This window comes from Erythrolamprus reginae, chromosome 7 (assembly GCF_031021105.1).
Source record: "Erythrolamprus reginae isolate rEryReg1 chromosome 7, rEryReg1.hap1, whole genome shotgun sequence".
In the NCBI taxonomy this organism is placed as follows: Eukaryota; Metazoa; Chordata; class Lepidosauria; order Squamata; family Dipsadidae; genus Erythrolamprus; species Erythrolamprus reginae.
Window position 1 is genome coordinate 8,042,617 of NC_091956.1, and position 17,659 is coordinate 8,060,275.

A 17,659-nucleotide genomic window follows, 5' to 3' on the forward strand; every position below is an offset into this window, starting at 1 on the left:
GCCCCACAGAGGCTTCTCCCTGCCTTTTCCAGTTACAGTTTCGGAGACTCGGTTTGTAAGTAGAAAATGGTTCTTGAGAAGAGGCAAAAAAATCTTGAACACCCGGTTCTGATCTAGAAAAGTTCTTAAGTAGAGACGTTCTTAGCTAAAGGTACCACTGTATTTGGATTGCGATATATATTGTCTTTTTTATATGTTGTAAGCCCCCCGAGTCCTCGAAGAGGGGCGGCATCTAAATCCAATAAACGTAAACGTAAACATAACTTAGATGTGTTAGTAGGATTTTATTTTCAAATCTCATTGGTTTACAAACTCTTTTCCCCTGGTTTCTGGTCTTCCATCTAGCCCAAAAACCTCATCACTAAGAAGGAGCTGTTGACTATGGACCCTGATACAGAAGACAACCTTCTCATCTATGAAATAACAACGGAGCCAAAATATGGTTATGTGGAGAAGAAATTGCAGCCAGGAACAAAAGTGACTACCTTTACTCAAGGTATAAACCAGGTTGGCATTTGGTCTTTGGTGTCGTGCCTTCTTACCGAGTGTAGCCAGAGGGGGGCTTCACATAATTTAACAACGGGGTCGTTTAGTGCTGAGCTGAAAATGTGCTTGCACACGGCTTCAAACACACAGGAATTGCCTTTGTGTAGCCTTCTTAGGCAGCTACGGTGAATGTCCAATATTGTTAAGTTCAGAGAAAAGAAGAAACATTTCCCTTTCATATCAAGGCTCAGTTTACACAATTATTTTGTAATTATTCTCTATACTTGCTTTTCTATGGTGCTGCGGTTCCAATCTGGTTTCTTCTTCTTCTTCTTCTTCTTCTTCTTCTTCTTCTTCTTCTTCTTCTTCTTCTTCTTCTTCTTCTTCTTCTTCTTCTTCCTCTTCCTCTTCCTCTTCCTCCTCCTCCTCCTTCTTTTTTTCCTCTTCCTCTTCCTCCTCTTCTTCCTTCTTCTTCTTCTTCCTCTTCCTTCTTCTTCTTCTTCTTCTTCTTCTTCTTCCTCTTTTTCTTCCTTCTTCCTCTTCCTCTTCCTCTTCTTCTCCTTCTTCTCCTTCTCTTCTTCCTCCTCTTCTTCCTCTTCCTCTTCTTCTCCTTCACCTTCTCCCTCTCCCTCTTCTTCTTGTTCTTCTTGTTCTACTTGTTCTTCTTTTCCCTCTTCTTCTCCTTCTCCTTCTTCTCCTCTTCTTCCTTTTCTCCTTCTTCTTCTTGTTCTTCTTCTTGTTGTTCTCCTTCTCCTCTCCCTCCTCCTTCTTCTTCTGTATCTTTTTGAATGACCAGTATTCTGAGTGTGGCCAGATAGATCCTTGGAAAATAATTAAGATATGGTTAGTTCGATTTTCCCTTTCCTAATGATGCACAAAATAAAGTTTGTTTTTATGGGTTGATTGCTTAAGTCTGCAATTTCGTTGAATGCTGCAGCCCCTAAGAACCTTATTTCTTTGATCATCTTCAGTTGAGGCGCCATTAGGTTCCAGATGAAATGAATAGTGTTCTGCAGCATGGATCATTTTATAAATTATTGCACCGATAAGCTGAGATATGGTGAAATCCTTTTTTGAGCAACAGGGATTGTTCCATATCCAGAAATTAGATTTGCATGGAGGCTCTTATCATGGTTTGCAAAGGAATGTTTTTTAAAAAATCTTTAATTCCTGGATTAATTTGTTGAAGTCTTTATCTAACAGAGGATGTGAATTTGGGATTGATCCAGTATGTGCTACACGAAGAGAATATTCAAAGGACAGAAGATAGATTTCAGTTTCTGGTGAAGGACAGCAAACCCAGCATTGTTGCTGATAATATCTTCCATATTCAGTGGTCTGTTATCAGCTTTCAACATACAAGGTACCCCACTTACCAGCTTTTTCCTTAATGCAATGTAGAAATTTAATTATGCAGCCATTTGACGGAATTGTTACTGTGACGATGCCATAGCATCGAGTTCCCGGAGAGGGGCGGCATAAAAGTAATAATAATAATAATAATAATAATAATAATAATAATAATAATAATAACAACAACAACAACAACAACAACAATAATAATAATAATTGGCGGGCCCCAGGGGAAGAGCCTTCTCTGTGGCGGCCCCGGCCCTCTAGAATCAACTCCCCCCGGAGATTAGAACTGCCCCTACTCTCCTTGCCTTTCGTAAACTCCTTAAGACCCACCTCTGTCATCAGGCATGGGGGAACTGAAACATCTCCCCCGGGCAGATACAATTTATGAATGGTATGTTTGTATGTATGTGTGTTTAGAATATGGGGTCTTTTAAATATTTTTAAACAGTAATTTAGATTTGTTGTAGATTGTTTTTTCACTTGTTGTGAGCCGCCCCGAGTCTGCGGAGAGGGGCGGCATACAAATCTAAATAATAAAATAAATAAAATAATAATAATTAATAATAATAATAATAATAATAATAATAACAACAACAACAACAACAACGACGATTCTGGCATAGGCCAGTGAAAGTGGTCCCAGTGGTCCTTGGCACGCTGGGCGTAATGCCAAAGGATCTTAGCAGACATTTGAAAACCATTGGAATTGACAAAATCTCCGTCAATTACAAAAGGCCACTTTACTGGGATCGGCAAACATAATTCCCCCCACCATCACGCAGTCCTAGGTGCTTGGGAAGCGCCTGACTGCTGATGAAATACGAAATCCAGCATAGTGATCTTGTTTGCTGTGTTGTACTGACAATAATAATAATAATAACAACAACAACAACAATAACAACAGCAACAACAGCAACAACAACGACTCTGGCATAGGCCAGTGAAAGTGGTCCCAGTGATCCTTGGCACGCTGGGCGCAGTGCCAAAGGATCTCAGCGGACATTTGAAAACCATCGGAATTGACAAAATCTCCATCTGTCAATTGCAAAAGGCCGCTTTACTGGGATCAGCAAACATAATTCGCTCCTACATCACGCAGTGCTAGGTGCTTGGGAAGCGCCCGACTGGTGATGAAATACGAAATCCAGCATAGTGATCTCGTTTGCTGTGTTGTATTGACAATAATAATAATAATAATAATAATAATAATAATAATAATAATAATAATAATAATAGCATCAGTGGTGGGATTCAGTTGGTTCTTTGTGACATATTTATTTATTTATTTATTTATTTATTTATTTATTTATTTATTTATTTATTTATTGGATTTGTATGCCGCCCCTCTCCAGAGACTCGGGGCGGCTAACAGCAACAATAAAACAGTGTACAATAGTAATTTGGTATTGATGATTAAAAATCAATTAATATAAAAACCAAACATACATACATACATACCATGCATAGAATTGTAAAGGCCTAGGGGGAAAGAGGATCTCAATTCCCCCATGCCTGGCAGCAGAGGTGGGTTTTAAGTTGTTTACAAAAGGCAAGGAGGGTGGGGGCAGTTCTAATCTCTGGGGGGAGTTGGTTCCAGAGGGCCGGGGCCGCCACAGAGAAGGCTCTTCCCCTGGGTCCCGCCAGGCGACATTGCTTAGTTGACGGGACCCTGAGAAGGCCAACTCTGTGGGACCTAACTGGTCGCTGGGATTCGTGCAGCAGAAGGCGGTCCCTGAGGTAATCTGGTCCGGTGCCATGAAGGGCTTTATAGGTCATAACCAACACTTTGAATTGTGACCGGAAACTGATCGGCAACCAATGCAGATTGCGGAGTGTTGGTGTAACATGGGCATATTTGGGAAAGTCCATGATTGCTCTCGCAGCTGCATTCTGCACGATCTGAAGTTTCCGAACATTTTTCAAAGGTAGCCCCATGTAGAGAGCGTTACAGTTTTCAAGCCTCGAGGTGATGAGGGCATGAGTGACTGTGAGCAGTGACTCCCGGTCCAAGTAGGGTCGCAACTGGTGCACCAGGCGAACCTGGGCAAACGTCCCCCTCGCCACAGCTGAAAGATGTTTCTCTAATGTGAGCTGTGGATCGAGGAGGACGTATCCTTAGATACTGGAATTCAATTCAATTCAATTTATTAGATTTATACGCCGCCCCTCTCCGAAGACTCGGGGTGGCTCACAACAGTAATAAAAAACAGTATAACAATGGAACAAATCTAATAATAAAATTATGTAAAAAACCCCAACAATTTAAAAACCATACAGCACATACATACCAAACATGAAATATAAGAAAGCCTGGGGGAGATGTCTTAATTCCCCCATGCCTGGCGATATAGGTAGGTCTTAAGTAACTTGCGAAAGACAAGGAGGGTGGGGCAGTTCTAATCTCCGGGGGGGAGTTGATTCCAGAGGGCTGGGGCCACCACAGAGAAGGCTCTTCCCCTGGGGCCCACCAGATGGCATTGTTTGGTCGACGGGACCCGGAGAAGGCCAGCTCTGTGGGACCTTATTGGCCGCTGGGATTTGTGCGGTAGATACTACTATACTGCTATAATATCACCCCTAGACCTTCTTTTCATTAAATTCAGTGACATCTTATGGAAACATCTTATGTGGGGCAAGAGAAATACAACTGGACCATGGAAGAAAAATTGGGTTGGATGTTCATAAGTTGAAAAAAACATTTCCCATTTGTTTTCACTTCAGCTGGTATATTTATGTGTGATTTGTTGATCATCTACTCCAAGGGGCTTTATTTAACCCGCTTGGTGTATCTGGGCTTGTGCCAAGTTGAATTTGTTGCTCTTGTCTCTTACTCCCTCCCCCCCAGAGTTAAATTAAATGAATTTGGTTAGATTGCATTGCCCCCAACGAAGCAGATTTCACATTTTCAATAAAAGAAGAGGAAGCAAACACACATTTAAGTTAATTAAATGGTTATAAATTGCAAGTTAACTTCTTAATTTGCTACTGGGAACAATAGACTAAAAAGAACAGATAGTATAAGCCTCCTAGTATAAGTCTAACATAAATACTGAACGGAGGAGGACTCGTTTCAATGCGTTCTTCATGATTCACATGCCCTGGGTTGCTCCTACTCTGATTTATTTATTTATTAATCGGATTTATATGCCTCCCCTCTCCGAGGACTCGGGCAAGTTACAACATATAAGGAACAGTGTACATCCAAACCCAATTAATTAAAGTTAATAATCTAAAAACCTGAAAAGCCAATTAAAATGCTCTCATACCCGTTCAATCAGCAAGCTCACAATACATTCATTGGCCAGGGGCCAGTGTCTAATGACCCCAGGCCTGGTGGCATAAATGAGTCTTCAGACTCTTACGAAAGGCAAGGAAATAGATAGATAGATAGATAGATAGATAGATAGATAGAGAGAGAGAGAGAGAGAGAGAGAGAGAGAGAGAGAAAGAGCCAAACCCACACGCTGCTATTTATAGCATCTGCCCTAATTACTGGAGCCCCACCCAACCACAGGTGGCCTCATTTTCTCTTGTAATAATCCTTCAGTTGTTGTCTCCTATGCATCACTCTACGCATGCGTGGATGTGTCATTAATTCTTGTTCAGAATCCAGGGATGATACAGATGATTGATCTCCTCCTGGGCTGTCTGCCAAACTCCCCTCTTCCCTGTCACTCATGTTTCCTTGGTCAGAGGAGGCTTCATCGGCAGATTCCATCGGGAGCAAAACAGGCCTGCGGCATGTGGATGTCTCCCCCACATCCACCTGCACATTCCTTGGGGCAGGAGCTGGGCCAGAGCTAACCACAACAAAGACTAATTGAAGATTAGCTTGCTAAAATACATTTTTGATTATGTAGTCATATCATGATTTTATAACAGCCCTTATTCCAGATTCTTCTCTTGCAAGAATAAACGGCTTTTTCTCACCTTCCCCTTTCCTAAGGAATTTAATCTCTTACAAGAATAAGGGGGTCTTTTTTTCACACCCATTCTGTCTGTCTTTCTTTCCAGCTACAACATCAGTGAAAAGGCCGGTTCCGTCAGTGTGGCTGTGAAGAGGACAGGAAACCTCAAACAATATGCGATTGTCCTCTGCCGCACGGAACAAGGGATGGCCACCTCTGGATCAGGTCCTCAACCAGGGGAACAGGATTACCTTGAATATGCTAGCCAGGTGATTGCAGGAAGTCCATTATGTAGCTCAGTAGAAGTTCTAGAACCAAAAGAAGAAGACTTTAAAAAGACCGTCTCCGTCCTAGCACGGGCAGGAAGGGATGTGGAGGCAACAACCATCACTGAAGATCGTGATGAAGATTCTGACTCCAAACTTATAAACTTGTAGACTTCCACTCCTAGAATTCCTCAACCAGCCATGGAAATTTGTGAGATGAAGTCATAGAATAGAATAGAATAATATAGAATAGAAACAAGAATAGAATAGAGTAGAATAGAATAACAGAACAGAATTACAATAGAATAAGAACAGAATTAGAATTTAAGAATAGAATTAGAATAGAATAGAATTAGAATAGAATAGAATAAGAATAGAATTAGAATTGGAATTTAGAATATAATTAGAATAGAATAGAATAAGGATAGAAATAGAATTGGAATTTAGAATAGAATTAGAATAGAATAGAATTACCGTAGTATAGAACCTTAAGGCCTTAAGCATAAAACGTATCAGGAAAGACTTCATGAACTCAATCTGTAGAGTCTGGAGGACAGGAGGAAAAGGGGGGACATGATCGAAACATTTAAATATGTTAAAGGGTTAAATGAGGTTCAGGAGGGAAGTGTTTTTAATAGGAAAGTGAACACAAGAACAAGGGGACACAATCTGAAGTTAGTTGGGGGAAAGATCAAAAGCAACGTGAGAAAATATTATTTTACTGAAAGAGTAGTAGATCCCTGGAACAAACTTCCAGCAGATGTGGTTGGTCAATCCACAGGAACTGAATTTAAATATGCCTGGGATAAACATATATCCATTGTAAGATAAAATACAGAAAATAGTATAAGGGCAGACTAGATGGACCATGAGGTCTTTTTCTGTTGTCAGTCTTCTATGTTTCTATGTTACTTTTCATCCCACGTAGGTGCAGTTCGACGAATGGGAAGACTTCAAAACCTGCACCATCGTTATCCATGATGACGGCATCTTTGAAGGGGTGGAGAGCTTCACCGTTGAGCTGAGTATGCCAGCCTATGCCTTGTTGGGCAAGGTCACTGCCACCCAAGTCTTCATTAATGACGTAGAGGATGAGCCCACCCTGCAGTTTGACAAGAGGGTCTACCACACCAGCGAGAGTGCCAGCATCCTCTCTGTCCCCATCGTGCGGAAAGGTTGGTTGACCTAGAGGAACAAGTTAGCTCTGCGCTCTGCCCGTAGAACGCAGTCACGTTTAGTTCGGGCTACAGGTAGTCCTCGATTTATGACCACAGTTGAGCCCAAAAATTGCCACTGTGAAGCGACGTTAAGTGAGTTTTGGCCCCATTTCATGACTTTGCTTGCCATGGTTGTTGAATAGATTAGAATAGAACAGAGCAGAACAGAACAGAACAGAATAGAACAGAACAGAATAGAATAGAATAGTGTGGAGTGAGTGGAATAGATTATAGCAAGAGAGTAGAATAGAATAGAATAGAATAGAATATATATACAGTACAGTAGAATAAAATAGAATAATAAGAATAGAATAGATTATAGCAGTAGAATAGAATAGAACAGCTATGGTACTTTTTAAAATATTCCCATCCTCCTCCTCCCCCTCTTCCTCCTCCTCCTCCTCTACCTCCATCTTCTTTCTTTCTTTCTTTCTTTCTTTCTTTCTTTCTTTCTTTCTTTCTTCTTCGTCTTCTTCTTCCTCCTCCTCCTCCTCTACCTCCATCTTCTTTCTTCTTTCTTTCTTTCTTCTTCTTCTTCTTCTTCTCCTTCTCCTTCTCTTTATTCTCCTTCATCATCATCATCATCATCTTCTTCTTCTACCTCCTCCTCCTCTATCTCCATCTTCTTTCTTCTTTCTTCTTTCTTTCTTCTTCTTCTTCTCCTTCCCCTTCCCCTTCCCCTTCTCCTTCTCTTTATTCTCCTTCATCATCATCATCATCATCTTCTTCTTCTTCTTCCTCCTCCTCCTCCTCCTCTACCTCCATCTTCTTTCTTCTTTCTTTCTTTCTTTCTTCTTCTTCTTCTTCTTTTTCTTTTTCTTATTCTCCTTCTTCTCCTTCTCCTTCTCCTTCTCTTTATTCTCCTTCATCATCATCATCTTCTTCTTCTTCCTCCTCCTCCTCTACCTCCATCTTCTTTCTTCTTTCTTTCTTTCTTTCTTTCTTTCTTTCTTTCTTTCTTTCTTTCTTCTTCTTCTTCTCCTTCTCCTCCTTCTTCATCTTCATCTTCATCCTCATCTTCTTCGTCTTCTCGTCCTCCTTCTCCTCCTCCTCCTGCTCCTCCTTCTTCACATGGAATTCTCCCTTTGAAAAGAAAACTCAATACTCAGCAGGAGAATTCCCTACCTTTCCATAAATTTCCACGCTGTTTTCTTTTTCTCTGGTGAAAGGGATCCAACCGCAGGGGCCATTAGATTTCAGTGTCTATTTGTAGGAAGGAAGAAAAAATGCTATACCAGAAAGGAAGAAATTAGTTTGTGTTGAAAAATGTAGGAAGGACTTGGATAAATATGAAAAGGTTGACAACTATTGCTTGAGTCCAGGTTATTGCTGTTTGGTTCAGTGCTTTTCAAACAGTGCCCTTCGGTTTCCTTAAGAGCTTATTGGAGTTTATCTCTGCGAAAAGGCAAAATTTCTTTAAAAACACCAAGTGTCCCCGGAATATTTCATGTGCTCATTCCAAGGAGAATACCAGGGTTAAAGCATTGTTTGTTTGTTTGTTTGTTTGTTTGTTTGTTTAGTTAGTTAGTTAGTTAGTTAGTTAGTTAGTTAGTTAGTTAGTTAGTTAGTTAGTTAGTTAGTTAGTTAATTAGTTGTGATTCAGCCTTAGGCTCCTCAGGGAACGGCTGGAACTCTGCCGGATCCATGCTCAGAGGGGGAGGACGATAAACAGGAGGGGGAGGACCAGGCAGAAGAGGAAGAGGAGGAGGGAGAGCAGCCTGAGACCCCTGGGGGGGGGCTCTCCCCAGCGAGTAGCCTGGATTCATTAGATGAAGACACCCAGGCTATCATAGATATAAGGCAGAGACGGGCAGCCCAAAGAAGGGGCCAATTAGCAAGGTATTTCCATCCCTGAATTGGCAACAGCTGGGTTTGGGTGTGGTTCTCCTCAGCAGGGTTGAAAAGGCAGGCCCGCCCTTACTGTATTGTGGAGAGTTATCAATTGGGAGTCCTGTGACCTTGCTTCGATTCTTGGCGTCTCTGATCCTGACTTGTGGCTTCGAAGGCTGAAGACTTGGGGGAGGCTTGGGTTTTATTACCTCCAGTGTTGTTTTTGCCAGCAAGAATCCTGTTTTATTGCCTGGCCGTCGTGAAACCTCTGTGAAGCTTCATAATGTTCCTGTCTGTAAGAACAGTTTTTGTTACCTGTGTTTGCTTTCAAATATATAAACTGCCTTTGCTTTGTACCAGTGTGTCTGGCTACTCTTTTTAGTTGGTGTTGGCGTCTGGGGGGACCCAGACAGAACAGTTAGTTAGTTAGTTAGCTAGTTAGTCCAATACACAATGAGGGGTTTAGTGGGTATACAGTATATCTATATACACATAGTAAAATACATGATGAAGGTTATAGAGGAGATACTCATAGTAAAATATATCTATGAAAGAATAGAAAAGAAGGTATAGTAATAGAACATATCAATGAAAGAATAGAAGAAGAGATATAGGAATAGAAGAAAGGTATAGGAGATATAGGAGAGCAATAGGACAGGGGACGGAAGGCACTCTAGTGCACTTGTACTCGCCCCTTACTGACCTCTTAGGAATCTGGAGAGGTCAACTGTAGATAATCTAAGGGTAAAGTGTTGGGGGTTTGGGGATGACACTATGGAGTCCGGTAATGAGTTCCACGCTTCGACAACTCGGTTACTGAAGTCACATTTTTTACAGTCAAGTTTGGAGCGGTTAATATTGTTTTGAATTCTGGAAAATGATCTTTCTCTCTGCAATATATCGTAGGAGATTCTAGCAGCATCGTCTCTGCCGTATGCTACACCATCTCTCAAAGTGCCCAAGGCAGCAGCATGTATGCCCTGGAGTCCGGCTCAGACTTTAAATCCCGGGGAACGTCCAATGAGAACCGGATCGTCTTGGGGCCTGGTGTCACCATGGCAACTTGCGACGTGAAACTGGTGGACGACAGTGAGTACGAAGAGGAGGAAGAGTTTGAAATTGCTCTGGCCGACGTATCTGAGAACGCTCGCCTTGGGAGCATCGCTTCCGCTAAAGTTACGATCGACGGTCCCAACGATGCTTCTACCGTATCGCTCGGGAGTGCGGCTTTTAGCGTTAGCGAAGAAGCAGGTATAATTATGGGAATTATTATTTCTCTTGCCGGTACGGTTGGGATCGGGGTTTCTGGTGGCGTAAATTGAGATGCGCACATACAGGGGGTGGACCAAAAAATGGAAACACCTTGCAGCTCTTCCGTGGAATCCAGATTTGTGAAGCTCCCTTCAAACAGTTTTTGTGGAAACTGGGTTCTGTACGTGTCTATTGAGCTCTGCAGTGATTTTAGGAGCTGCGGTTTTTGCAATCAGCTCTAACAATTCGCTTTAGAGTCCGACGGTCTCTCTTAGACAACTTCGACTTTCGACCAGACCTGTGCTTGGCTGAGGACGTTTTCCCTTCTCTATCAAAAGCAGTCATGACTTTTGAGACATGACCTCTTGAAATGCCAAACATTCGGGCACTTTCTGTTACACTAGCGCCTGCCATTTGAGCACCAACAAGTTGACCTCTTTGAAAGTCTGAGAGGTCTGCCATTTCTAGAAGGTTATAACCAATTTCCTTAAATTTCTGTTTAAAAAAAGGGTAGTTTAAAAAAAACATCGAATAACAGAATTAAAAAACAAACAAACATTAAAATACATCAAGTTTTGATTGATTTGAACATGTTCAAACATGATGCCAAAAAGTCAAGTGTTTCCATTTTTTTGTCCACCCCTGGATCTCCATGCCTCCGATGCGTGAATGTATGTGCATGCGTGAGATTTGGCTTCTGGGCATGCTTAGCAAGCGAAATCTCGCGCGTGGATGTTCCTGCATGTTAGATTTTGCCAATTTGGGGCATTTTTTTGCTTTCATGTAGGCATAACACCAGGTTTTGACAAAAATGTATTCAAGTGGAGTCATGGGACTATGGGATGCTGCAAATGGCACAGTTGCCAAGCACCTTGAATGCGAGAGAGAGGGAAAGAGGGAGGGAGGGAGGAAGAGAATCAGAACTTTAAATCCAAGTTGTAGGTTTCCTAAGTGACTGGTCATAAGTCAAGGACTATCTGTATTAACCTTTGGGTGATCCATCTGACAACTATTGTATCTACAAAAAGACCAGCGAATCCCGTGCACAGAAATATCCTTTTCTGCATTTGCAGTTAAACAAAGGTTCATCTGTCTGTGTCTGTCCATCTATCCATCTATCTCTATCTACCTCTATCTATCATCTATCAATATATCATCTGTCTGTCTGTCTGTCTGTCTGTCTGTCTGTCTGTCTGTCTGTCTGTCTGTCTATCTATCTATCTATCTATCTATCTATCTATCTATTTATCTATCTAATCTATCTATCGACCTACCTACCTATCATCCATCTATGTATCTCTATTTATCTTCTATCAGATAGAGAGATAGTTGATAGATAGAGTAGAAATAGCTGGGTAGGCAGGTAGATAGATAAATAGATAGATAATGATGATGATAGATAGATGATCTCTATCATCTATCAGATAAATAGATGATAGATAGACAGATAGATAGATAGATAGATAGATAGATAGATAGATAGATAGATCATCTATCCTATCTGATAGATGATAAAGATAGATAGATCATCTACCTACCTACCTACCTATCTATTGACCTACCTATCTATCATCTATCTATGTATCTCTATCTATCATCTATCAGATAGAGAGATAGTTGATAGATAAAGTACAAATAGATAGGTAGGCAGGTAGATAGATAAATAAATAGATAGATAATGATGATAGATATATAGATGATCTCTATTATCTATCAGATAGATAGATGGATGGATGGATGGATGGATGGATGGATAGATCATCTACCTACCTACCTACCTACCTATATATCTATCTATTGACCTACCTACCTATCATCTATCTATGGATCTCTATCATTTATCAGAGAGAAGTTGATAGAGTAGAAATAGATAGGTAGGCAGGTAGATAGATAAATAGATAGATGATGATAGATATATAGATGATCTCTATTATCTATCAGATAGATAGCTAGATAGCTAGATAGCTAGATAGATCATCTACCTACCTACCTACCTACCTACCTATCTATCTATCTATCACATTTTTACACCATCCATCTCATCTATGTGACTCTGAGCAGTTTACAAACGGTTTATCAGTTTGGTTCCCTTCCATTGCGATGTTCGCTTCAGAATAGTTTTCCTTAAAGCGCATAGACGTGAGGAGTGCAGTGTCTTTCGAAAAAAGGACACATGCAGCAGTAATCTTCTCTGTTTCCATTTGAAATTAATTGCTTTCAAATCCTCCCCTTCCCTCCCTGCTAGGGATTATCGAAATCCCAATTACCAGGCATGGGTCGGACCTCTCCATTCCTACCTCGGTCTGGTGCGCCACTCGGACATCAGATCCGCCATCTGCTACTCCGGGATTTGATTACATTCCCAGCTCCAAGAAGGTTGAATTTCACCCAGGGAAAACTGAAGAGGTATGGCTATTTTTTTTCTCTCTCTCTCTCCCTAATCGTAATGGAAGGATTAGTCTTCAGAGCACATCATAGAAAAATGCTCCAGAATGGCCTGTTTCTAGGTTGAAAATTTTGCACCAGCCTAAATCGCCCGGATAAATTTAGGACTGTCAAACAAAGCTCTTTGTTTTATTAAGCATCCTGAAATGTGTTTTGATGTACTCTGGTTCAATTCCAAATTATTCTGCTTGGGAAAGGAAGGGATAACCATCAGCCAATAGTTCTTGGGAGCTGTCCAAGGTGATGACAGTGAAATGGACTTGTTTTGCATCCCCCTCCTCCTCCAATCAACCCCCTCTTGAGACCTATCAACTCAGCATTATTATGTAGATCAGAATTAAAAAGCTAAGGGCCAAATACAGAGGCATTTCGTTAGTAAATGCAACTAAATAGATGTTGCAATTCATTTCATTCCCTACGAAAAAACTAGACTTACAATCCTGGGACTTGAAAGCTGAGAACTACGACGCCTCAAACATGATCTAAGTATTGCCCACAAGATCCTATGCTGCAATGTCCTGCCTGTCAGACTACTTCACCTTCAACCACAACAACACAAGAGCACACAGCAGATTCAAGCTTCATATTAATCGCTCCAAACTTGACTGTAAAAAAATACGACTTTAGTAACCGAGTTGTCGAAGCGTGGAACTCATTACCGGACTCCGTAGTATCATCCCAATGTCGTTTGGCAGGCCCCAAGGGAAGAGCCTTCTCTGTGGCGGCCCTGGCCCTCTGGAATCAACTCCCCCCAGAGATTAGAACGGCCCCCACTCTCCTTATCTTTCACAAATTACTCAAGACCCACCTTTATCGCCAGGCGTGGGGGAGTTAAGATATTTGGCCTTCTCCGGGTCCCGTCGACTAAACAATGTCGTTTGGCAGGACCCAGGGGAAGAGCCTTCTCTGTGGCGGCCCTGGCCCTCTGGGACCAACTCCCCCCAGAGATTAGAATTGCCCCCACCCTCCTCACCTTTCGTAAGCCCCTTAAAACCAACCTCTGCTGTTAGGCATGGGGGAACTGAAATATTCTTTCCCCCTAGGCCTCTACAATTTATGCATGGTATGTTTGTATGTATGTTTGGTTTTATAAATAAGGTTTTTTTAGTTGTTTTAGTATTGGATTGTCACATGCTGTTTTTATCACTGTTGTTAGCCGCCCCGAGTCTGCGGAGAGGGGCGGCATACAAATCCAATTAATAATAATAATAATAATAATAATAATAATAATAATAATAATAATAATAATAATAATCCCCTAAACCCCAACACTTTACCCTTGGACTATCCACTGTTGACCTCTCCAGATTCCTAAGATTCAGTAAGGGGCGTACATAAGCGTACTAGACTAGAGTGCCTTCCGTCCCCTGTCCTATAGTCTCTTTTTCAATCTTGGGGAGTTTAATCCCCCCCTTTCACAAGGGAATTCTGGGAGTTAAAAAGTCAGCATTGAAATCATATTAGTTTCCCTACCAGTTTGGGAGCCCACATTTTGCGCATGTGCAGAGGGTTAAAAAAAGAAAAGAAGATGGCGACGTCAGGGCGGGTAAGCTTGCACTACCACCGCTATGGGTTTGTCGAACCACCGGCAGCTGTACGCTGGCTGCATAGCTAGAGGTATAACAAGCAGGAAGAGGGAGATTGCGATCTCGCTATATAGAGCGCTGGTGAGACTACATTTGGAATACTGTGTTCAGTTCTGGAGACCTCACCTTCAAAAAGATATGGACAAAATTGAACGGGTCCAAAGACGGGCTACAAAAATGGTGGAAGGTCTTAAGCATAAAACGTATCAGGAAAGACTTAATGAACTCAATCTGTATAGTCTGGAGGACAGAAGGGAAAGGGGGAACATGATTGAAACATTTAAATATGTTAAAGGGTTAAATAAGGTCCAGGAGGGAAGTGTTTTTAATAGGAAAGTGAACACAAGAACAAGGGGACACAATCTGAAGTTAGTTGGGGGAAAGATCAAAGGCAACGTGAGAAAATACTGTATTATTTTACTGAAAGAGTAGTAGATACTTGGAACAAACTTCCAGCAGACATGGTTGGTAAATCCACAGTAACTGAATTTAAACATGCCTGGAATAAACATAGATCCATCGTAAGATAAAATACAGAAAATAGTATAAGGGCAGACTAGATGGATCATGAAGTCTTTTTCTGCCGTCAGTCTTCTATGTTTCTATGTTTCTGTGGTGGTTTTCTACCAGTTCAGGCAAACCAATAGCAATTATTATTATTATTATTATTATTATTATTATTATTATTATTATTATTATTATTATTATTTAGATTTGTATGCCGCCCCTCTCCGGAGACTCGGAGCGGCTCACAACAACAAAACAGTACAAATCCAGTGGTTAAAACAATTTAAAACCCTTAATATAAAAAACTATCATACATCTCATACAAACCATACATAAAGTGGAAACGGCCCAGGGGAATCAATTTCCCCATGCCTGGCGACAGAGGTGGGTTTTAAGGAGTCTGCGAAAGGCAAGAAGGGTGGGGGCAATCCTAATCTCTGGGGGGAGTTGATTCCAGAGGGTCGGGGCCACCCCAGAGAAGGCTCCATACCACCTTGAGTCGTATGGAACGAAACCAGACTATATAAATTGAAGAAATGTCATTCATATGTTTTACAGAACGGGCTCTTTTATTTCTCTTATTCCTCCATTAGTATTGCACCTTGACTATTCTGGACGACGCCCAGACCCCAGTGATTGAAGGGGTGGAGACCTTTGTGGTCTATCTAAGTTCCCCTCAAGGAGCAGAGCTGGCCAAGCCTTTCCAAGCAGTGGTGGCCATTAATGACACCTTCCAGGATGGTAAGTGGATGAACAAATGCCAAACTAATGCCAGTGGAAATACTCAGGTGCTCTCTCTCTCTCTGACTGGAGTCCCTCCCGGAACGATACCATGCCTTGTGCTGTTAATCTGTGATATCTATAAAATTATCACTCAATCATCCTTAAGGTGACATCGTGAATGTTCATAAAGTCCAGTAGACCTCTGTGCATTGGGCCTAGTAGCCATTTCAGCACACGCGCCCTTAATTGTAAATTGTCTTACACTGGGAATTACGGAAGCCCAAGGTTGTTGTTACACCATACCTTTTGTTCATGTAGGCTGTATATAGAAATGGCCTGCTTCTACCTAGTGGGTTTAGTTCTGCCCCAGTCCTTTCCTTCAGCCTGTATTTATTTTCTCTTCTGATGGATTTTGGGGTTTTGATGCAATTTATAGTATTAAAGAATATCCAATATATGTTCCAGCACAACTTTTCACAGCTTCACTTCCCCTAATGATCCTTGAAATTCCTAAAAATTGCTGTTATTTCTTCTTCTTCTTCTTCTTCTTCTTCTTCTTCTTCTTCTTCTTCTTCTTCTTCTTCTTCTTCTTCTTCTTCTCCTTCTCCTCCTCCTCCTCCTCCTCCCTCTTCTCCTTCCTCTTCCTCTTCTTCTCCTTCCTCTTCCTCTTCTCCTTCTCCTTCCTCTTCTTCTTATCCTTCTCCTCCTCCTCTTCCCCCTCGTCCCACTCTTCTTCTTCCTTTTTTCCTCCTCCTCCCCCCTTTCTCTTCCCCCTTCCCTACCTTTCCTCTGTCATCTCTTCATCCTCCTTCTTCTTCTCCCCCTCCCCCTCTTCATCCTCTTCTTCTTCCCCTTCTTGTTCCTCCTCCTCCTCTTCTTCTTCTTTCTCCTCTTCCCCCTCATCCCACTCTTCTTCCTCCTCTTCCTCCTCTTTTTTCCCTCCTTTCCCCCCTTTCTCTTTCCCCTTCTCTACCTTTCCTCTGTCTCCTCCTCCTCCTCCTCCTTTACAGTTCCAAACATGAAGTTCAGTAAAGACGTCTACTCGGTGAAAGAGAAGGACCGTGTCCTCCACGTTCCTGTTATCCGTACTGGAGACTTAAGCTACCAATCTTCAGTCAGGTGCCATACGCAGAGTCAGACCGCGAGAGTCATGGAGGATTTCGAGGAAAGGAGAAACGCTGAAGAATCTCGCATCACATTCTTGAAAGGGGAGAAGGTGAGTGAATGCAACTGGCAGAGAATGTCCATGTGTTTGTGTGTGTGTTTGTGTGTGTGTGTGTGTATGTATCACATGTTTTTTGCTGAAATTTTAAAATTAAGGGAGACTAGGATAGCGCTATTTCGGCCGTGTTCTGGCCTCATCAGCTAGCCACACCCTTACTGGGATTTGATCCAGCAGCTTCTGCCTTGTAAGGCAGAGAATTAACAGCTGAGCCACCAGACCTGATCCCTTCAGCTCTGTACCAGGGAGGGGCTATATGTTTTTTATGTCGGATCACCCTGGTATATTGAAGGAATGTCACAGCTCCTTTTTGCCTCTAGGCCCAACCCTAGTCTCCCTTAATTTTAAAATTTCAGCAAAAAACATGTGATGCATACAGAATATAGTTGTCGGCTATGAATAAATTAACTGCCTTGAAATGGCCCTGGGTTGGGCCTAGAGGCAAAAAGGAGCTGTGACGTTCCTTCAATATACCCGGGTATATAGATTTATAGATATATACTGAAGATATTTTGCACTGAAGAGTAAACTATTGTTTTCTGCAAATGTGTCTTCATCATTTATCTTGTTCAGTAATTGCCACAATATATTCTGATATAGTCCTCCTGCATTTCACTGCATATACAGTATATATATATATTGTGGCAATTACTGAACCAGATAAATGATGAAGACACATTTGTAGAAAACAATAGTTTACTCTTCAGTTCAAAATATCTTCAGTCTTCTATATACAAGAACTTTACATTGGCTATATTCAGCTTACTTACAAGTAGATAAGGGGTGTGCATAAGTGCACCTTCGTGCCTACCGTTCCTGCCCTAATTTCTTTTTGTCTTTTCTATCTCTACTTTATACT

At 41.6% G+C, this 17,659-nt stretch overlaps 1 protein-coding gene across 1 annotated transcript in view; it reads left to right on the plus strand.

The window, feature by feature from the left end:
- The window catches only part of FRAS1 (Fraser extracellular matrix complex subunit 1), a 214,211-nt gene that overhangs the window by 145,751 nt on the left and 50,801 nt on the right, over nt 1–17,659 (plus strand). The window contains exons 43-50 of the mRNA XM_070756926.1: nt 346–496; nt 1,690–1,849; nt 5,860–6,022; nt 6,948–7,194; nt 9,973–10,317; nt 12,563–12,723; nt 15,449–15,596; nt 16,589–16,794. Coding sequence (XP_070613027.1) covers nt 346–496; nt 1,690–1,849; nt 5,860–6,022; nt 6,948–7,194; nt 9,973–10,317; nt 12,563–12,723; nt 15,449–15,596; nt 16,589–16,794 — 1,581 coding nt within the window. The remainder of the gene's footprint in view (nt 1–345; nt 497–1,689; nt 1,850–5,859; nt 6,023–6,947; nt 7,195–9,972; nt 10,318–12,562; nt 12,724–15,448; nt 15,597–16,588; nt 16,795–17,659) is intronic.